Here is a 22844-nt window from a genome sequence, read left to right as displayed (position 1 = left end):
TCTGTGGGGAATGGACCCAGCAGGGAAAGGGGGAAGGAGGGCAAGGGAGGGGGGATGGAAATAAATCCCTAATTCCGCGCATTGTGAGCGCAGCCCGGGGCAGAGACGGCACCGGGTTTGTAGCCACGGGCTGTCTTGGTGCTTTTCCCCGCCCCTGATCCCTTGTCTAATGGTTAAGTAGCCAGAAAAGGAAAACAAAACAAAAAAAAAAACCCAAAAAAACCCCCAAAAAACCCACCAAAACCCCCCCAAAAAAACAACACCAAAAAACCCAACCAAAAACCCCAAAAAACCAACCAAAAAAACCCCCAAAACAAACAAACAAAAAACCCAAAAAACAAACAAAAAATACCCCCCAAAAAAACACAACAAACAAAAAACCCCCAAAACAAAAAAACAAACCTTACCAAAACCAAAACAATAATATAACCCCCAAAACAAAAAAACCCCAAAACAAAAAACAAACAAAAAGAAAAAACCAAAATACAAACAACAAACAAATAACCCCCAAAACCAAAAAACAAACCCGCTCCAAAAATCTGAACCAAAAAAATAAACCACTCCCCTAAAAAACCCCAAAAAATCCAAAAACAAACAAAAAAACCAAGCCAAAGAAACATCACCAAAAACCAATACAAAACAAAAACAACAAAAAAACAACCAACCCCCCCCAAACCACCAAAAAACCAGCAAAAACTCTAAAACAATCAACCAAAAAAACCCCAAAAAACCCCAAAAAACAAACAAACAAACAAACAAACAAACAAACAAGAAATGAAAACAAAACCAAAACCCAAACCAAACCAAGAAGCCCCTGCATGTCAGGGTTGATAGATGAGTGGGAGGTGGAGAGAGCACAGAGAGCAAACGGGATCAGCTCCTGGAATTGCTGCCATTTCCTTTTCCCCATCACTCCTCTCAGGGTTTGCAGCCTGCACCAGGTGTTGGCTCTTTACAGCTGTTTCCAGCTGTTTCCAGCTGTTTCCATGGGCTGTCTCCTCTCCAGATGCACGGGAGCCAGATCTTTATCCCTTTATCACAGGGAGTTGATGAGGTCAGAGCCTCTCAGAAACCCCAAAAACCCGAGGGCACTGGGGATGGAGAGGCAGATGCAGCCAGGTGTGATGTTATCCACAGTCTCCTGGTGCCATCCCTGCCCAGGGCTTGTCCTTGGACACCTCAGAAGTCACCAGAGAATGAAGTGACCCCTCTGATTGTCCCACCTGGCTCCAGCAGAAAGAGGAGGATCTCCTCAACACCTCAGTGAGGATAACAAAAGCTGAGGGGTAACACCTTGGCACATTTCCTCAGCATCTCTGTTTGCTGCCCTTGCAACCCTGCAACTCTTGCCAAAGCTCAGGGGGAGCTGCAAATCCCCCAGGACTCTGTGGGATGCAGCCACAGCTCCTTCAGATCTCCCCAAACTGCTTGGCCAGAGTGCTGCAGCTCCAACATGCTGGGTTAGCCACCCAAAACCCAGGTCAGGAATGCTGAATTTGGGAATTTGGGCTGGAATGGGCACAGCAGTACAGCATTCCCTCATCCCATGCAGCAATCCCCACTCAAAGCTCAATTTAAACAGACTGGAATCTCCAAGCTCAATTTCCATGGGCTGGAATGGGCTCAGCAGTGCAGCATCCCCTCATCCCATGCAGTATTTCCCACTCCTTATCCAATTTCCATGGGCTGGAATGGGCTCACCAGTGCAGTATACCTTCACCCCATGCAGTATTCCCCATTCCAAGCTCAATTTCCACTGAACCCAACTGGAGCTCCTGTCTGGAGGAGCTTCAGTTGGATTTAGTGGAAGCTCAATTTCCATAGGCTGGAATCTCCAAGCTCAATTTCCATGGGCTGGAATGGGCTCAGCAATGCAGCATTCCCTCACCCCATGCAGTATTCCCAATCCAAGCTCAATTTCCATGGGCTGGAATGGGCTCAGCAATGCAGCATTCCCTCATCCCATGCAGTATTTCCCGTTCCAAGCTCAATTTCCACTAAATCCAACTGGAGCACCTGTCTGGAGGATCTACAGTTGGATTTAGTGGAAGCTCAATTTCCACAGGCTGGAATCTCTGAGCTCAATTTCCATGGGCTGGAATGGGCTCAGCAGTGCAGCATCCCCTCATCCCATGCAGCACTCCCCACTCCAAGCTCAATTTCCACTAAACCCAACTGCAGCTCCTGTCTGGAGGATCTACAGTTGGATTTAGTGGAAGCTCAATTTCCACAGGCTGGAATCTCTGAGCTCAATTTCCATGGGCTGGAATGGGCTCAGCAGTGCAGCATCCCCTCATTCCGTGCATTATTCCCCACTACAAGCTCAATTTCCACTAAATCCAACTGCAGCTCCTGTCTAGAGGCTGGCATGTCCTGCCTCTGTATTTCTGCAGGCAAACCTCTGGATTTCTGCATCCTGCTGGCTGAGAGGAGCTTGCACAGTCGCATTTTCAATCCTGATCCTTCCAGTTTCCTTCCCCATAGTTACAGGGCAGAGTTTGTAGATCTCCGTTGTTGATACCAGGGCAGCTGCCCAAATTGCCATCAGCGGGGAGGGAGACGGGGTGGGGCTGGAAATCAGATCCTCTTGGGAAGAGTTTCATGAGAGAGAGAGGAGAGAGAGTACCTCCTACATGTAACAAACCTCCTGGATGGATCGGTATCTTGTGGCTTTCTGCTCATGCCTTACTTTATTGCAGAAGTGGAGAAGGCTGATGCAGAGCAGGGGAAAGGAGGAGGGGAAAGTCTCCTTTTCCCTGCTGAGATGCCAGAATGCCATCAGGAAAATAGGACGAGATCTGCTAAATGTATTAATTTTAAATAATTATCAAATGTTGTTATGCCTTGAATAGCAAGGGACTGGCTAAATTCAGTGGTCCAGGAGATCCTTTCTATGTTTTTCCATTATTAAAATAAATGGAACCCCCTCTCCAGCTGGGGCTGGATGTCAGGATTGCTTTCCAACAGGAGAAATGCAAGGAGTGGGAACAATGTGCCCCCAAAATGGGCCTCTGAGAAGCACCCATGGAAGTCTGAGGCTGTAGCCCTAGGCTCCCTCTATAGTCAATGGAGAGAAATAAACATCTTGCAATGATTCATGTTATCCTGAGATAGGTGTCTGAGATAGGTCAGATGAATTGCTCCCCGGAGATGCCGGCTGCTCTCCACGGACTGCAAAGGGAGCCTGGGGTGACTGCTCAGACTCTGACAGCAAACTCTGGGAGATGGGATCAGGCCCATCAGGGAGCCTGGGCAGCGAGGCTGTTATGACACAGCAAGAAAAAAAAAAATATATGGAGGAGACTTGTGACTCCAAGGGATGATAACTGAATTTAAAAGTCTGGCTCCATTCTCGCCTGATCTGGGGAAAAACTCTCATGGATTTCACCAGACATGAGATCAGCTTCTTCATCCACAATGGGGAAGAGTCAACTCTTGAACACAGCTTGGTTTGGGCTTTCTTGAGAGAAAGAACACGTGGGGCTCATCCCCAGAATGTCTAGAGTCCAAACTAAACCAAACTTAAAATGAACCTTGAACACAGCTTTGTTTGGGCTTTCTTGAGAGAAAGAACATGTGGGGCTTATCCCCAGAATGTCTAGAGTCCAATTAAACCAAACTTCACAAATGAGCCTTGAACACAGCTTGGTTTGGGCTTTCTTGAGAGAAAGAACACGTGGGGCTCATCCCCAGAATGTCTAGAGTCCAAACTAAACCAAACTTCACAAATGAACCGAGCCCAAAGCCAGCCTGGCAGCAAAGGTGACAGTGCCCAGCATTCCACAAGGAACTGGATGTGATTTGAATCCCACCTCTCTCAGGAGCTAGACAGATGCCTGCTCTGCCCTTCGTGCAGCCCCTGGGAGCAAGAGTCTTCTCATCCAGAGCCGGTCTCCCTGGATTCCCTCAGTGATTGATGGAGAGATGTAGAAACGTCAGGGTGTGAATAATTTAATCCAAACTGTCTGGAATACCTCAGATGAATCATGCCCTGGAGGACCCCAGCAACAACTGGAACTACCTCGACCTGTCTCGCTGTCTGGCGTCAAGGACCCAAAGTTTTGCTGACCTGCAGGCCCCAGTTTTAACTTTTTAGGAAGTCTAAGTAGCAAAGAAAATGGTCAATGCTAGAAGAGAAAATAGAGGGGCTGGTTGTCAACACCAGAGCAGTGGAGAAGATTTGTAAAGAGGAGGCTGTCTATCTCTTGGTGATATGTCAAGGCAAAATGCAGTCAAATTCAGATTTTGGTTTCATTCCAGAAGTCTGGAGGGGAAATTCTCCAGTCTGGATCATGCAAGGAGCCTGCTTGGATAATGACAGTCATGTCAGGCCACGAACAGGCATTGTGTGCTCTGCTGTGGGAAGGAATGAGGCACTGGAGATCCAGGGATTCCAGATCCCTGCTGGTAACACACTCTCCACTGCCAGGGGATCTTCAGAGGGGTTTTTTGGTGTCACTTCCTGAAGGACACTCTAGGACAGTGTCATCTGCAGGAACGTGGTGAGGGAAGACAATAGGGAATGTTTGGGCTTTGTGGTCATTCTGGGGAAGATGACAGAGAGATCCCATCCCACCTTGATTTGAGATGGAAGTGCTGGAAGGCAAGACACCCCCCAGTTTAATAGCAAAGCAATGCAGTGGTCTGAAATATTTCATATTTCATCCCTTGCTCAGCCTGGTGGGTGCCCAACACCAGAAAGGAGACTCAGGAGAAAAGGAGACTCAGGGCTGCCCCCATCACTCTCTGCAGCTCCTGAAAGGTGCCTGTGCTCAGCTGGGGCTGGGCTCTTTCTGCAGCAGCACTGACACAGCCAGAGCACACAGCCTCGAGCTGCACCAAGGGAAATACAGGTTGGATATCAGGAAAAAGTTTTTCACAGAAAGAGTGATAAAGTTCTGGAATGGCTGCCCGGGGAGGTGGTGGAGTCCCCATCCCTGGGTGTGTTTAACCAAGCCTGGATGTGGCACTGGGTGCCAGGGTTGAGTTGAGCTGTTGGGGCTGGATGACCTTGAAGGTCTCTTCCAACCTGGTCATTCTGGGAATTCTGTGAATTCCGTGGACTCCGTGAATTCCGTAAGCTCCATGAATTCCGTGAATTCTGTGAATTCAGTGAAAGGACAGGGCTTTGCTGGCCACAGACAGGATTAACCCCGGGGAACACGAGCAGAGGGTCACTCCAGCACTGCTGTGACTCTCGACATTTGCCTCGGAGCAGGCTCAGCAGCCAACCATCATTTCCGGAATGAATTTACGCCCCTGGGCCTTGGTCACCCATCGGGCTCGCATTTGTCCGCTGGGGAATTTGCTGCACATCCTCAAAGGACTCATCCCATGGGTGCAGAGCCATGGGACACCCCTGCCCTGGCTCCTTCCCACCTCCCTGTGCACACAGAAAGGGCAGGAGTGGCTTCCCAAGGCTGCACACGAGTGTTAAAGTCTAATAAACAAGCCCTGCCGGCCGGGGCTGAAAGAAGCCGAGCCCTCTCCAACAAAGCATTTAATCCAGTTTGGCGTAACCTTTGACATTATTAGGGATCTCAGTGACCCTAATCCAATCAGATTGATTAACTAAAGAGGAGACCCCATCAGCAGACCCCCCTGTGGCCTCTGCTATTTAGCCCTGACCAAACAGTGGGAGAGACGTGCCGTATTTACACCACAATGGGTCGGCGCTGAGAACCTGTTTCATTACAGAGAGACTTAAACTCCCATTACTCCATCAATGTATCATTCTTCAATAGTTCATTAAAAGCTGCTCCTCCACAATAACTATTAACCATTTCTCAGCCCAGCTGGCAGGTTTAAAGCCCTGGCCAGTCTTTAGCAGAAGGAGGTGGGAGTGAGTGAAAGAAATAGATAGACAAGGGCTCCCTTTTTAAATTTAAACGAACAGCGGGCTTAAATAGTTGGAGGTAATTTACTTTTATTGAATGGGGGGGGGGAGGAGAGAGAGGAAACTTTTATTTTGACTTAATTATGTGCCAAAGTCCTTTAAAGAGACAAGGCCCATGATAAGCTTTAATTGTGTTACTTCTCTTGAGATTGGTTCATATTTCTGCCCAGAGGAGTTTCAAAGGGAGCTCACGCGGCACCAAGAGACTCTAAACTCCCAGCTTAAGCATGAACAGCCTCTTCAGGCCACAAAAGCTAAAATAAAGGCAAAAGGCACAATTCCCAATGCATGGCACTTCAGCTGGAGATGGAAAATGCCTGCCAGGTTGCACTGCTCACTTTCTGCTGTCAGTGATGGGGTGTCCTTCTCCTACATCCCCCAAAGTTTTGTCCTGCCTCTTTTTAGAGGTAACTCAAAAATCTCCCCTTCTCCTTGGTGAACTGAAAGATGCAACTACTGCATTAAAAATTGCAAAGCCTCTCAGGCAAGTGGCTGAGCATGAGCTGCGGCTCAGTGGTCACTTCAGGTCATGTGGCCATTGCCATGATTTTCTCCACTTCATAAAATACAGGTGGAGAAAAAAATAACAGTATTTTTCCTTTCAATATTACAGTATTTTTTCTTTCAATATTGCAGCATTTTTCCTTTTGATAATAATGTTGCAAAAAATCAACTGAGAGGTTCTTTCTACTGTCAAGCAGTTGAAATTTGAGCTTCTGGGAAACCAGAAATGAGTTGTAGCGTCTTTATATTAGAAATTATTAAGTTCAGGTAGAGAGAAAGAGATCAGACTCAATTTTTTCCCCATACAGGAATCCTGGTTTTTTTTGCATTCCAAGAAGTCCAAACTGACCAAAACTCCCATTTCCTGGGGATTTACAAGGAAGACCCAACAGTGGCACCTGTCTGAATGCTTCTCCATGAAGCTGCACACCTGCCCATACACTCCCAAGACCACAGAGGAGGAGAAAAACCCCATCCCACAGCCCTGACCCTAAAGCTCATCTCGTTACCCCCCTGCCATGGGCAGGGACACATTCCACAGGTTGGTCCAAGCCCATCCAACCTGGCATTGGACACTCCCAGGCATAGAAAATCCACACCTGGATAATTGAATAAATTCAGTTCTGGATAATTGAATAAATAGGGTGGCATGGGGGATTTCTGCTCTTTCTCTGCCCTGGGTGACATACAAAGAGAAAAAGGGATTTAGGGTTAAGTGTGGCCTTCAACAGCAGCAGGTCAGGATGCCCTGGACATCGCCATTCCCTGGTAGCTGAGCTCATCAGTGCCATTCCTGTTTAATGTGTGATTCACCCCAAAATCCCAGAATTGTTAGGGTAGGAAGGGACCTCTGGCTAAAAGAAAATTATACATAAATATAGTCTTAGTTAAAACATGTGGGATCTTTCTCCATAAAAAGGCAGATGGGGGAAAAGAGTCTGGTTTTAGAGGAGATATCAGAACATGGCTCTTAACAGGACCAGAGTCTGGTGACAGTTTGGCACTGCTGAATCACAGCTCAAGCCCAGTCCTGAATGAGCAATGAGCTCCCACAGCAGCAAGGGCAGCCCAGACAGCGAGATTTGGGCCTGGAAAGGATTTCCTGGAGGCATTAAAATCGATCCTTTTCAGTGAAAGGAGTGCAGATAGTGTGTGAGGCAAAGGGGAGATGCTGCAGGAGCTGCTGAAGGAGAATGGGGATCCCCACTGACCCACACCAGAGCTGCACTCAGATCCTGGGTGCCTTAAAATCCAAGCTGCAAACCAGATTTTTGCTTCCTTGCTTTCTCTCTCTCCTTTTCCCCTTCTCTCTTTCAGGGTAGGAGCTCAAGTATGTTCCTACCCTGGGGGATCTGCCGCACAAGAATGCGACTGAGCTGTTTTTTTGAGCTGTTTTTTTTTTCTTCTCCCCCCTCTCCTGCTGTAGGTGAAGCAAAACTGAAGGGTGGTTTGATTCTCCCTCAAGGAACAACATTCTTCAGTTATGAAATCGTCCCAGTCTCCTCTCCCTCCCTGAGCCTGGCTACTGAGAGCCTCCCCTGTGGGGCAGGGACAGACCCCGGAAGCTGGCACTGCTGGGGGATATTTGGGAATTTGGGAGATGGTGGGATTGGGGTTCCTCTGGTCAGCAGGGAGGTGAGGAGCAGTTTGTCCATGAGGATAATGTGGGGTGTAAAACCCCAGAGTGTCTGGGAGAACATTGGCCAGAGAGGTGGTGGAGTCCTCATCTCTGGAAGTCCTCAAGACTGGGTTGGAGCAACATGGTTTGGGGGAAGGAAATGCCCAAATCTGTTCTGATTTGGGGGAAAAACTGAAAAAGAACAGATGGGAAGCACTGCAGAACACACCCCAAGGTGGGTATGGATCAATTACACATGCCAGATTCCCTGAAAATATTAGAGATGTTCATTCCTCTTTTCAATGAGAGAAGGAGGGAGGGAAGGAAAGGAAGGAAAGGAAGGAAAGGAAGGAAAGGAAGGAAAGGAAGGGAGGGAAGGGAGGGAAGGGAGGGAAGGGAAGGAAGGGAAGGAAGGGAAGGGAGGGAGGGAGGGAGGGAGGGAGGGAAGGAAGGAAGGAAGGAAGGAAGGAAGGAAGGAAGGAAGGAAGGAAGGAAGGAAGGAAGGAAGGAAGGAAGGAAGGAAGGAAGGAAGGAAGGAAGGAAGGAAGGAAGGAAGGAAGGAAGGAAGGAAGGAAGGAAGGAAGGAAGGAAGGAAGGAAGGAAGGAAGGAAGGAAGGATGAAGACCCAGTTGAAGGATGAAGTCCGTGGGGCAGGGACAGACCAGAAGCTGGCAATGGGGGGATATTGGAATGGAGATGGAAGGATGGGGTTCTGGTAGCAGGAAAGGAGAGGAGCAGTTTGTCCAGAGGATAATGTGGGGTAAAACCGCAGAGTGTCAAGGAGGAGAACATTGGCCAGAGAGGCCGTGAGTCTATCTGGAAGTCTCAAGACTGGGTGGGAAGCAAAGGTTTGGGGAAGGAAATGCAAATCTGTTTGATTGGGAGGAAGAACTGGAAGAAGAAAGTGGGAAGCATGCGGAAAACCAAGGTGGGAAGGAATACGAAGGAGAGTGCGAAAATGATAGAGAGAGTGCGGAAGGAAGGAAGGAAGGAAGGAAAGGAAAGGAAAGGAAGGAAGGAAGGAAAGGAAAGGAAGGAAAGGAAGGAAGAGGAAAGGAGAAAGGGAAGGGAAAGGAAGGAAGGAAGGAAGGAAGGAAGGAAGGACCCCTTTGTGCCAAACTTATCCCAGACTTAGTGAGACCAGCAGGACCAGGCTGGGTTGAAAAAGACACACAAGTTTAAAGAAGGATACAGTAGGTCTCACAGGCTCCTACCAACTTATAAGGGAAAAGACCAGATACTTAGCTTAGGGCTTAAATCTCACAAGATTCAACAACCTAGGGCAAGAAAATTCTAAGTGTTCCCACTTTTATCAAGGGGTGCAGAAAGAGTTGCCTGAATTTGCACCCTGTCCTAATTTACTGTGTTCACAACCAAGGAAAGCAGATGCATTAGTTGATGGTGATTTCCCCAGGCCTTTGATCTTCACTGTATTTCATAATAGCATAAAAAACTGCTGTTATCTGCTAAGTCCAGCCCCTAGGAACCATCCCCAACAGCCCCTCTGCCATCATCTAGAGAGCTGAAATCACAGCACAGGGTCAGAAAAGGAGCCTGGTCCAGCTTGAGCACTGCAAACACAGAAACCCTCTGTGCTCATTCCCAGGGTGCAGGATCATGGATAACTAACGCTGAAAGGGACTCAGGGAGGTCTCCAGTCCAACCTCCTGCTGCCAGCTGGAACTCAGATAACCCCACTCCTTTATCCAGCTCAAGTTCTATGTCTATACAAGACATTTTACAGGATTTTTTCAGAAGGGAACGAGCTCACAGGAGGTTTTTCAAGATCTCTGCTGTCAATTCCACCACAGATCTCCCCAAACCCGTAGCTCCATGTCGCAGACAACTTTTATGAAAAATCCTTTCCTTAGGATTTTTTCCTCCTGAGAAGCTGAGAGGCTTCAGGAACAAAATGTAAATAATAATTATCTGCTGCTGTGGAATGCAACAGGTGCATCTGGGATTGGTCTCATGTGGTTGTTTCTAATTAATGGCCAATCACAGTCAGCTGGCTCGGACTCTCTGTCTGAGACAGAAGCTTTTATTATCATTCCATTCTATTATATTCTTAGCTAAACTTCTGGTGAAACCTTTTCTTCTATTCTTTTAGTATAGTTTTAACATAATATATATCATAAAATAATAAATCAAACCTTCTGAAATATGGAGTCAACATTCCCATCTCTTCCCTCATCCAAGAACCCCTGTGAGCACGGCCACAGCTCCTCACTCACCTTTATCCAGCACGGGCCCAAAGATGGCCAAGCTGTCGTTGACAGTGGTGCAGTTCCACCTCCTCCCTCGGAACTGGTGCTGGCACTCCTGGATGCCAATCTTCACCCCCTCTGCCACGCTGGGCATGATCTCCACGTAGTTCCTGCAGAAGCGCAGCTGCTTGGGCACCAGCCCCGGGATGCTCCCACACAGGATGGGCTGGGTCCCCAGGGACGAGTACTGGTGACCAATGGCCAGGGACCTGGGCAACAGAAACAGGGGAAAAGAGATCTGTCAGGCTGGGTTTCACCTTTGTGCTTGGTGCAGAAGAACGGGGAGAGAAAATCAATGTCTTTAGTTCCTTGGCACTCCTCCTCACCAGAAAACACCATTTTCATTGTTATCCGTCACCAAAACATCTCCTGAATTTCCCTACAAGCCAGCAAGGCAAAAAAACTCTACTTTAAAATATCTTCCTTTCCTTTTATTTATCCTCCCAAAGCCTTAATTCATCATTGTGCTGTGAAATATTTCCTTCCTCCTTTCCTTTCCTTTCCTTTCCTTTCCTTTCCTTTCCTTTCCTTTCCTTTCCTTTCCTTTCCTTTCCTTTCCTTTCCTTTCCTTTCCTTTCCTTTCCTTTCCTTTCCTTTCCTTTCCTTTCCTTTCCTTTCCTTTCCTTTCCTTCTTCCTTTCCTTTCCTTCTTCCTTTCCTTTCCTTTCCTTTCCTTCTCCTTTCTTTCCTTTCCTTTCTTCCTTTCCTTCTCCTTTCCTTTCCTTCCTTTCCTTCTCCTTTCCTTCTCCTTCTTCCTTCTCCTTTCCTTTCCTTCTTTTTTCCTTCCTTCCTTCTCCTTTCTTCTCCTTCCCCTTTCCCCTTCTCCCTTTCCCCTTCCCTTCCCCTTCCCCTTCCCCTTCCCCTTCCCCTTCTCCTTCTCCTTCTCCTTCCCTTTCCTTTCTCATCTCCTTTCTCCTTTCTCTTTTCCTTTCCTTTCCTTCCTCCCAATAATTTCCTTTCCAACCAGGGACTCAAACATGTATTTCTTTCTTTGAGACACAAGCACACCTCTTCCAAGATGTTTTATAGGAAATTTTGGCAGCTGAGTCACCCAAAAGGAATAACTCCAGCAGCTGAAACCATCAAGCTCTGAGTCTTTGGAAAGGCAGCAACAAGAATTTGGGAAGGGGAACAGCATCATTCATATGGAGCTTTGGTTAAAGTAAGGGGAGTGAAATAAAATCCAAACCAAACCAACAACCCAAAACCAATCCTAATTAAACTTGAGTGCAAATTCTGTGCTCAGCCCAGTGGAAGTCTTGAAAGGAGCGTCCATGAACCTTTATGGTGGTGAAGCCTTGGAGACAAACAAGTCAGCTCTACAGGGAGATCAGCAGATATGCAGCTAATTAGATAGATTTTTAAAGTGTTTTTTACTGGTGCTTCTAATAATAACCTTGATTACTAAAACTGAAGGGATTTTTAGAGTATAATTTCCTTTTCTTCTAATTAAATCTCGTGATTGTCTTTTCTGCCCTGAATTAATGACAAAGAGGAACCTGCCTGGGCAGTGTGTATTTCTGTTTACATTCATTTTTTTGCTGTGTGGTTTTCATTTGGGAACAGCCTGCTGTGTTTAAATTATCAACAGTGCTGTCAGGGAATTACAGCCTTTACTCTTTCTTGCTTTGACTTAAAAAATAACACAAGAATTCTATTGTTGCCAAAGTCCAGAAGAAAATTGTCTTAGTTCTCTAGGCTAGGATAAAAATTATTTTAAAATTGCTTTGTTTTAAAGGGAAGAATCCTTGCAGCCAATTAACTCCTGTCCTGGAGGGGACTTGGTCTAGAGGGGACAGAATTGAGAAGATGGTGACATTCACATGGTCAGGAGCCACATCTCAAGGGCTTTGCCAGCTCCAGATGAATTCTTACAAATCCACCCTTTCCAGGCAAATAAGGACATCCATTTCTGGATCCCAAATGGCTCCAACCAGGAGTTTAGAACCTGGATAATCAGCTCAGCCAAGAACGTGCCCTCCACTAAACGAACTTCAGATGGACAAGGTGGAACAGCCCAACAACCCAACAACCCAACAACCCAACAACCAAAGCCAAGTGTTTCCAGCTGATTTCCTGAACTTTGATGCCTCTTCCCACCTCTGCTGGACTTCTGGGAGATGATTAATCTCGACATTAGAGGACAATCCATCCTACCCCAGGGAGGGAGGCTGAGACAAACAGCATGAACTGCCCTCCAGAAGTGCCCCTTTTTTCCATTGCATTAAAAGGGAGGAAGGAGCTCAAAATTGTGTCCCTGCCACCCACCCTCCAACACTTGCTGGGGTGTCTCCAGCTGACCCCAGGCTGCTTTTGCAACCAGGGAGCAGCAGACATCTCCATGCCCCTGCCCAGCTGAGCTGTGTGCTTTGGGTGAATCATGGCCTTGCCCCCACCGGCTGGGCTGGCCAGACTCAACCCCCCCTGGGTGGCTGGGGCATGTCTGCACCCTGGGAGTCTCCAGGTGAATCACACCATCATCCCTGACAACCAGCATGGGTAAATTCCTTGAAACTCTCCCACCCACAAAAGTTCAGCCCTGGGTTGAAGGACATGCAGAAACCTAAGCTGGAGGAAGGAGATGAGTTCCTGCAGGAACCCACAGGAGAAAACTGAAGAAAGGACCCACTAAACTCATTTTCCTTATCTCAGTGGCTAGATATGGGGTTTTCTGAGCTTTAGATTAATTCAGGGTACACAGCTGGCAGAAAGCCATCTGTGAAATGGAGCCCATGCCAAGTGTATGTTCTTGTTTCGCTGTTAAATATTCTACAAAGCACTGGACCAAAATTTCTGGACTAAAGACACCTTCTAAAACATTGTTTCAGTCTTCAGAGGACTTTTTGAGTGTTGCCTCTGTTGCCTTTTTGAGTTGCCTCTGTCGCCTCATTGAGTTTTAGGGTGCCACATACCCAAATTTTAATCCTCTGAACTCCCACAAGACTGGGATTTAGGAGGTGTTCCCAGCTTTAGGATTGGGAGGTAAGTGGTCCTATCTCTGTAAACCATCTAGAGAGATGCCTGCATTGAAATCTCCAGGGAAAAACATTAGTTTACTTATTTCTACTCATCCTCCAGCCATTGAGAGTCCAAAATGTGGATGTTTTCTGGTGTCTGAGGTTAACTCTGGGGTAACATCTGTAGAGTTTGTTTCCACATCCAACATCCTTTCCAAAGCTTTCCAAAATCCCTTTACCCAGCTCCCAGAAATGACAATAAAGCATCCACTGAGTTACCATCAACCTGTTGCAGGCTCCATCCACAAAGTTGTGAAGGCAGAAGGATTTTTCTGAGCTATATCAGTAGGACCCTGATGAAGTTTAGGATTCCAACTTAATAATCTTTAATCATTTGAACAGCCAAACTCAAGCTTGTCTCTGGGCTGGTTTTTTTGGTGGTTACTACAGTGGTAAAATGAAAATACCAGTCATAGGAAGAGGAGTTTGTACGTTGGTGACCTCAACTATTCGTTTCCATTGCTGGAAAGATTATCTAAGATTAAAAAAAACACCCAAAAAACATATAGAAATACCTCTAATTGCTTTTCCACACTGCTCCCTGCTCGGTACAGCAGGGAAACAGTCACACCTGACTTTGATCTGAGTTACAGTCTGGAAAATTTAATCTGCAAAAGACAATCTCCAGCAAGAGCCTTGTTCTCAAGGTGTCATCAGCCCTGAGACGGTGAAACACAAATTTGGTGTTTCATGGGGCACTGTGGAGTCACTTGAAGGGTGGAATCTCAAAACATCTCCCCATGAGCAGTGGCTCTGCTGCAGAGCAGAGCTGAGCACCTTCCTCCTCCTCCTCCTCCTCCTTCTCCTGCTCCTGGCTCGCTCACAGCTCCTGGATTGTGATAACATCTCCCTGAGCACCCTCTTTTGGTTTCTACTTTGCTTCCAGCTGTAAACACTTTCTCTCTCCTAAAGTCAATTTATCTTTAGGAGAAACCCAGTTCTTTCAGCTCCCTGTCATTATTATTGATCATCAGGTGGGAACCTCATGAACCTTCCAGCCTTCTCCTCCACCCAGAAAAAAACCCAACAACAACCCAACAACCAATCTTTAGAAAAGATTGGGAAAGTCTATAAAGATCAGAATCTCATTTCAGTGTTGCTCAACTCTCTCGTGGCTCCCATCATTCATTTTTTTTCCTCCTCACTGTTTCCAATGATCAAACCTGGCATTTGCATTTTTCCACTCTCCTGAGCTCTCCTCCCAAACAATTTCCTTCATGTGGGCAATTTTGTGTTGAGAAATGGGCCGAGTGTCATCTACTGTGGTCTAACCTTCAAATTCCTGAGCACCAGCACTTCCTGGATGCACTGACCCCAACCTCTCCTTTTCCATGCAGAATTCCTGAAGCTCTCAATTTTACAAACACACTCATGCCCAGAACAGGCTCTGCTCAAGTCTGAACCAGGGGAAAGGGTCAAAGAGTTGTTCCTTTCAAACCAGCCATGATTTTCTTCCCATTAGCACAGGAGGAGCCATGAAAACACTGCTCTGTATGTCCACAGCCAAAGTTCTTAGCTTATCTCTAAGCCTTGCATGCCCTGGAGTGTTTAATTCAACCTCCAGTGAGCATTTTTCTTTGCCAACACACCTCGAGAGCTCTTCATTTCCCTTATCTCAATCTATCTGCTCCTTCAGCAGAGCCGTTGTAAATAAGTACCTGGCCACCTTCTTAATAAATTACATGGACCCTCCCTCTTGGAATGGACACCCCAGCCAGGTTAGGAGGGAGAAATATGCAGGAAATTCCTGCTCAGAGGTTTTTTTTCAGAAAAAGAGAAGGTTTCAGCTCTGCAGGACCTCACTGACAGCACCACTCTGCTGATTTTTCAAGGTCACCACCTTCTCAGAATGTCACAAGTCCTTGACACATCAGGAGCAGAGTGTGGAGACTCCTACAGCTGCTTGCTTCTCCCTGAATTCTCTCATTCCTCAGCTCTGTTTTGCTGTTTATCCTGGAGAGGCTTTTTGAGAGCTTCCTCCAGGAATGTCCTTCCAGGGTCTCCAGCACAGGGAAAATAACTTCATTTATTAATGCTGAACAGCAAGGGTGCAACTTGCCAAAAAACCCCAGAAAAGACCCTGAGGGCACTTAAATCCCACCAAATATTACAAATTGAGCACCAGGAGTGACTTTGCTCCTCTTGCCCAGCCAGTTCTGGTGAAGAAGTCAAATCAAAGGATGTCCATCTGCTCATACAGAGGGGATTTATGTTCTCTTGTAGATGCTTTAAGTGCTTCTCTCTTTGCAGGGAACCCCCTAACAGCAAGATGCCTCCTCCAAATCCTTTCTTATAAACCATCCAGGTTTCCAGAGGTTCAGCTCAGCCCTTGTTCCTCTCTAACTCATCTTGGCTGCCTCTCTGAGGTGCCACACATCCCTTTGAAGAATCTCAGCCACGTGATGAAAGAGAGGACAAATTGTGAAAAGTGGTTTGTCTAAAAAGATGCATTTTGGTATAATGATCCTAGAATATTGAAATTGAGCAGATGGCTGGAGAAGTGTCCATAGGTTGTGAAAGGCTGTAAGGAAACCCCTCAAGGGCTGTCTCACCTCTCCTGGCACCAGAGGGGCTCACAGGGAAGCAGGTGAGGAGTGGGCAGCCCCACTCCATCCTACAACATCCCAAACAGATCCTCTCTCATCTCTCACCATAACCCTCCAAGCTGACCAGCATGAAATCCATACATCTGAGGCTGCCTAAAACCACTTTTTGGGGGTTTTTTTTGGAGCAATGAGCAGCTGGAAGGCTGTGAAGGGTCCAAAAATGCCATGCATGGTTAATGGCACTGAATGTCAAAAGGCTCTTGGGGAAGGATCTGGGGGCAATTCCCAAAATCCCTCAGCACACAGGGCTGCCACAAGACACATGGAGTGTGGTGTCCATCTAACCTGGACAACTGGAAGATGGCAAGGATATCCCAGAGGTTAAGACCAGGAACAGGAGAAGGAATTTTTTATATGTCTTTTCCATTCTGGACACACAAATGTCCATGAGACTCTTGGGTAGACGCACGGGGAGGACATGGAGTGATCCCAAAGAGATCTGCAAAGTTGATTTGAGGGATGGAGCATGGTTCCTACAAGGAAAGGCTGAGAGAATTGTATTTGTTCAGCTTGGAAAAGAGAAGACTTTCAGAGTGTCTTCATTGTGGCCTTCTTGGACCTGAAGGAACACACAAGAAGGATGGAGAAAGAAAATTTATGAGCCTGGAGCGGCAGGGCAAGGAGGAATGGCTTCAAATTGCCAGAGGGCAGGGATAGAGGAAGGAATTGTGCCCTGTGAGGGTGGGGAAGCCCTGGCACAGGTGCCCAGAGAAGCTGTGGGTGCTCCTGGATCCCTGGCAGTGCCCAAGGCCAGGCTGGACAGGGCTTGGAGCAGCCTGGGACAGTGGAAGGTGTCCCTGCCATGGCAGGAGCAGAATGGAATGATCATTAAGGTCCCTCCAACTCAGGCCATTCTATGGTTTTATGGTTCTATGGTTTGAACCACCAGCCCAGAGGCCAGGCCAGTGGACAGGCAGGAAAACTTCTAATTCTACATTCACTGAAAACAACAATATTCTGGCATAGGCTTTGATTTTCCCCCCATTTTACTATGAAAACAAAACCTTGAAAAAATTTAGAATGAAAAGAATTGGAACTTGTCACAGCACATTATTTTAAATGGAAAAGGAAATTGTTCTGCTCACTATTGTCCCTCCTGCATCAAAGTGGTTTTATTCTATGACATTAAAACTATCCCAAACCCAAGCAACTACAAAATGTGGACAATAGCAGCAATTTTAATCGTTGTTTTAGTTGAAAACTTGGAAACCACCTTAACACAGATCAGCAAAATGATAGGTCTGGCTCTAGAAGACATGAATCAAGTAACAGATTCCGATGAAAGATATTTTTTCAGTTTGGGGGTTGTTTTTTTGTATTGCATGGACCAGTAACAATCAAGCTTAGGCCTAAGCAGTCTAATTACAGAAGTGTCGTACTTTAATTCAGAAATTATGACTCTCTGCAACGTTGATTGTGGTGAGGTCTTCAACATTTGGCTCTGGGCATTTTGCTATCAAGACTAAGACATTTCAAAGAGGTTCACAGAAAGAAATCTAAACCTGTTAGCACAAATTCTGTCTTTCCAGATTTTTTTCCTCCAGCCTGGAAAAGAAAAAGGCTGCAACCCTGTGACTGTGCTCACAGGGGTTCTTGGATGAGGGAAGAGATGAGGATCTGACTCCATGTTTCAGAAGGCTGATTTATTATTTTATGATATAGATTACATTAAAACTATACTAAAAGAATCGAAGAAAAGGTTTCATCAGAAGGTTAGTTAAGAATAGAATAGAATGGAATGATAACAAAGGTTTGTGGCTCGGACAGCGAGTCCAAGCCAGCTGACTGTGATTGGCCATTAATTAGAAACAACCACATGAACCAATCCCAGATGCACCTGTTGCATTCCACAGCAGCAGATAATCAATGTTTACATTTTGTTCCTGAGGCTTCTCAGCTTCTCAGGAGAAAAAATCCTAAGGAAAGGATTTTTCATAAAAGATGTCTGCGACAGCAACCTACTGGGTTAACTGTTCATGCTGGATAATTCTTCATCCATCTCCAAGAACAGCACAAGGGCTATATTTAAATCCTTTTTTTTTCTCCTCTAACCCCGAAAGTATGCCCATAATTGTGTGGCCGAGTCCAACCCTGCACACACACAGAGGTTTGGAGGTGCTTTTCTCCCACAATAACTCCCTCACCCTTGCCCTGTATGAATAACAGCGGTGGTGATGGTGATGATGCAGCAGCCCTGGGTTTCTGCTGCACCTTTCATCAGAGCATCTCTGAGCGTGGGACTCACCTCACCCCACTGTGACCATCTCAGAGTTTGGAATCTCAGCCAAGCTCTCTGTCTACCTGGATCCATGGAGCAAGATCAGCATCTCCAGAGGGCAACTCAGCCCATCCTGGGAGAGAGATGCCTCAGATAGGGGGGCTGAATCACTGGAGATGCCCAGGAGGCAGCACTGGCTGTGCAAAAATGAGGAACATAAACTGGACACCTTTTGTTGGTTTTTTTCCCAAGCTAAAAGTAATAATTGGGAATTTCACCCTTTTTTTTTTTTTTGGCAGAATCTCAGAAATCCTTGGAGAGCTGGAAGAAGAGGCCAAGGAAGATCTTTGCTATCTCTAACAGATTGTTTAGACCGGTTTGGGGCTGGATTGAAAAAATAATAAGCTCAGTGGCAGCTTCAAGAGGGTGCTAAGAAAGCAAAATTCCCTGAGCTGAGGTTTGGCCAGGACAGAGAATTCCCACAGGAACTAAGGCACACCACAACACTCAGCACCTTCCACTCGCAGCGCAAGAGATGTTGCTTTGACTTTGTCTTCCCTTAGGATCTACAGAACAGAGGAGGAGAGAGAATACAAGTATTAACAGCCCGGTTCCTTGGAAAAAGTCTTTGGAACTCTTTAATTACCCAAGGCAATTAACTCCTTTGCTACACATGTCATCTGAAAAACAACCCAGGCAGCAGAATAATGGCCCCTCCAACCACGTTTTCAAGCCTGGGTCCAGTTCCCAGTGACCCTGGTGCTGCTTCCTTTCCCCCTCCTACATCAGGGGCTGCTCCCTGGAGGTCTCCCCTCTTGAGATCTTCCTCCATTTACCTCCTAAAGTGTGCCAGGATGGCAGTGCAGGGTTTTAGAGATGCATAAGCCTTAACATTTTAATCTGCCACCTACACTGCAGTTTATGAGCGCTGTAAATCTCGTGGTTATAATGAACTCATCTAATGATATTGCTGATGGATAAATTCACCTGGGACGAGGAACAACAGTTACTTGCAAATGAAAGGGGAGCAATTTTGAAGTTTCATGTAAACACCTTTGCTGCCTTACTTCTGACTTCTCCCAGCCTAACCCCTCTCAGGGTTTCATGACAAATGGAAAGAATGTGTGTTTGTGAGGCAACCACTGGCTGGCCTGGAAAAGGACCTGCCTCCTTCTCCCCAGCACGATGCTTATATAACTTGGGCACTGGAATGAAGTTTTAGGTGAAAATAGCTCTAATTTTCTGGGTCAGGTGTGCTAAATTAGGGGAATGGAGGGAAAGGATAAAGCAACATATTAGGCAATGAAAAATGCCTACACAATGCAAAGATATTTAGACTCCTACTCTGAATTTCAATAATAATTAGGACTGTGGCTAGTCCTAATGCTCCCAGTTCCCCCCCTCCCCAGCCCTAAAGCATCCCAACTTGAACCTTTTTTAAATGCTCAGCAATATAAAGTACATCTTGTGGTTTCAAACCTCTCATTAAGGCTCATCCCCCTGCGCTGAGGTCCGGCCTGGGTTGTGTCAGTGCTAAATACCTTGGAGGACTGGGCTCAAAGACCTCAGATCCCTGCAAAGATTGGATTTGGACTTCTAAATTGCTTAAGTGCTTAAGTGCTCGGGGGAATTTTATCCTGAAACTCCTCTGCCAGCGAAGCCAATTTTGAAATGAGAACCACGGATGGAGGGAATTGTCATTTTGAGGTTTTGGGTAAGAACAGCAGGATTTTCACTGTCCACTGCTCTGGTAAAGCAAATTGCTCACATTTCTCACCCTTTCCTTGGAAACTCTCATTTCTCACCCTTTCCTTGGGGAAGGTGCTGTGAATATGCATTGGGTGAGCGCACGCAGACCCTCACACACACACACAGGGCTGCACAGAGTTCCTCCTCTGGCTTTCACTGACTCATCAGGCTCACCAAATGTGTGAACTCACGCTATAATGTTCTCCCAGAAAAATAACAAATTGATTTCATTTTTACAGGCTACAGCATGCTATATAATTGGAGACACTGCCTTGTCAACTCAGACCGGTCTGACCCGACCAGAGACATTGCTTACAGCTGTTTACGGAGCCATAAAGTTTCCTCCTCTTTGTTTTTCCTTCCTTTTGCACTCTCTCTCTTTTTTTTTTTTTTTTCTTTTTTTTTTTTTTCTTTTCCCTCTAATGAATCCTACAACTACTTTTTGTTCTGGTCATAAAATACTCCTAAGGAAAATGCAGGAGATTTAGAGAAGCACTTCAGCCAGTGCCTCGTGTTAACACAGGGGCTTGAGCACATATTTAAAACTGAGCATCTGTTTAAGGACTTTTATTGCACCCAGACAGTCAATAAGGAACTTGTCACACTGTTAGGTGCTTTTTTTTAAATGTAATTATCGATACCAAATTAGAAGTTTGGATTGGGCAAGCTCAGGGATTGTTTCCTTTGCAGACCCACAGCACAGCTCCAGTTTCATCGGGAATTTTGCCATTTCTCATTGTCACTGGGTCCAAATCGGAAACATCTGAGGAAGGGCAAACTCCTACATTATTTTATCAACTCTACTGAAACTGCCACCTAGAACTGGGCACAGTTTTTTTGCATTACAAAAAAACCCACCCTGAAATCTTCTGAGTTTGGCATATTTGCCAACCACTCACAATAAGCTTAATTTTTCAGACCAATGTAAAAATAACAGTTTTGTAGAGGGTGGATTTGCAAGCAATTGTATTTTTTGTAAAAATCTTTTATGTTTATCTTTATCAGAATCTCAAAGCAAAGTGAAATGTTTTGATTTTTTGGAGAAAAAAGGATTTCTGATCACACGCCTGATTTTGCTACCATGAAAAAGTTGCTTCACTTTGAACTAATGAACTGAAAAAAAAAAAAAAATCCCAAACCCAAAAGGGCTTTTCATCTACTTGCACTATCCATCAAAATACCTTCTAAGTACTTGGCAATAAATTATGGTTGTGCTTCCTTTCATATCACTCATTCATCATGGAACCTGCTCCTCCTTTGGCCTGAAATGTCACAATTCTCCTCTCATTCAGAGCCTCTGAACCACTCAAGGACTGATCAAGAGGGAATCAGCTGCTCCAGAGTCACAAATAGACAAAAACACATCTTACACCTTCTCTGAGGACCATTTCTGTGCCAGAGGAAATAATGGGAATACTTGTCTGGATCCTGGTCCTGCCATATGGGAAAGGAGCATGAGAGGAGGTCAGGAAAGATAAACTTCTGTCCAGATCTGTATTCCAGCTTTTAGAAAATGTGTAAAGCAGCAGAGGGCAGAGAGCTCCTCATCCTCTCCTTCCCTCTCTTTGGGAAAAGATGACCTGGTATTAGACAATAAAAACCCACATGGAGGAAGGACATGAACAACACCAGAGCCCAAAGAGAAACCAACTCTTATTTAGCACTAAAACATCAACAAGACTGCCATGAGGTCAAAGCTCAAACTTTTTTTCCTGCTTATAAAAGATTTTTTTTTCCTCAAATGAAAGTGCAATTTCTGCTGCAACAGAACAACTGGATTTTCTTTTTTTTTTTTTTTTTTTTTTTTGCAAAGAAACTGCTTTGCATGGGAAAAAATCCTCATGGCTCCTTGACATGTTTCAGCTAGATCTCAGTAAAATTAAAGAGGTACAGACTGATGAGTCGCTCAGAGGTACAGGAAAAATGCCAGTGGATGTCCTGGCATTTGTATACACCTTGAGAGAGAGAAAAATTCTCTCTCAGAGATCATCTCTCACAACAGAAAGAATAACAACCACAATAAAACCTGGTGCAGGGAAGGAAGGGAAAGGTTTAATTTGCCGTACAGCACTGACTTTTAGCATTGTCTGCACACAGCTCCTGTTTACTGAAATGGATCTGCTGGATCTCCTTCAGCCCAAAATTCATTCTCCTGTGAAGGGAACAGGCAGGGAAGTTTCAGCCATAAGGCAGCTTCATTTTCTTGGGGTGCTAAGCAAAATCCTCCCATTTGGCAACCCCTCAACAGTGACAACAACCTAAAGTCAAGGTTTTATAATCTGTTTGGGAGAAGGGAAGCCATATATAATATATATGGCTTTCTTTCTCCAAAACACATTTTATTTATTTATTTATTTACACAAATATATATATCTCGGTGTAAAAAATATATATACATTATATATATCTGTATAAATATATATATACATGCATATTTATATTTATATAGATTTAGACTAGGTGTTCAAAGGAATTCTTCCCTGTGAGGGTGGTGGAGGCCTGGGATGGAATTTCCAGAGAAGCTGTGGCTGCCCCTGGATCCCTGGAAGTGCCCAAGGCCAGGTTGGACACTTGGAGCACCCTGGGATGGTGGAAGGTGTCCCTGCCCATGGAATGGGGTGGAATGGGATGAGCTTTAAGGCCTCTCCCAAACCATTCCATGATTTTATGACTCTCAATTAAAGAGGCCACCTACTCTCCAAATCTCTTGGGTGAAAAAAGGTGATTTCTATGAAAGGTCCTTCCCGAATTCCAAAAACACATCCAGAGCATTATGGCACCACATGTGCAGCACCAGAGGAAGGACCAAGCTTTCCTCCCCAGGCTCTGTCCCTAAACCTGCTGGGGTTTGATGCTCTCACACCAGGAGCTGGGGCTCAAGGAGTTTCCTCTCCAGGTGGTTTGGCAGATGTGGTGCCCTGATGTTCCTCAGAGGAACAGAACTGCTCTCCAGGGTGGAAACTCCTTGGC

General features: G+C 45.8%; 1 protein-coding gene across 1 annotated transcript in view; it reads right to left on the bottom strand.

The window, feature by feature from the left end:
- Positions 1-22844, bottom strand: part of WNT3A (Wnt family member 3A) — a 97765-nt gene that overhangs the window by 31984 nt on the left and 42937 nt on the right. The window contains exon 2 of the mRNA XM_064703260.1: positions 10253-10494. Coding sequence (XP_064559330.1) covers positions 10253-10494 — 242 coding nt within the window. The remainder of the gene's footprint in view (positions 1-10252; positions 10495-22844) is intronic.

Source organism: Zonotrichia leucophrys, chromosome 2, assembly GCF_028769735.1.
Source record: "Zonotrichia leucophrys gambelii isolate GWCS_2022_RI chromosome 2, RI_Zleu_2.0, whole genome shotgun sequence".
In the NCBI taxonomy this organism is placed as follows: domain Eukaryota; kingdom Metazoa; phylum Chordata; class Aves; order Passeriformes; family Passerellidae; genus Zonotrichia; species Zonotrichia leucophrys.
The sequence above is the reverse complement of the archived record's forward strand: the minus strand, read 5'-3'. Positions and strand labels throughout refer to the sequence as shown.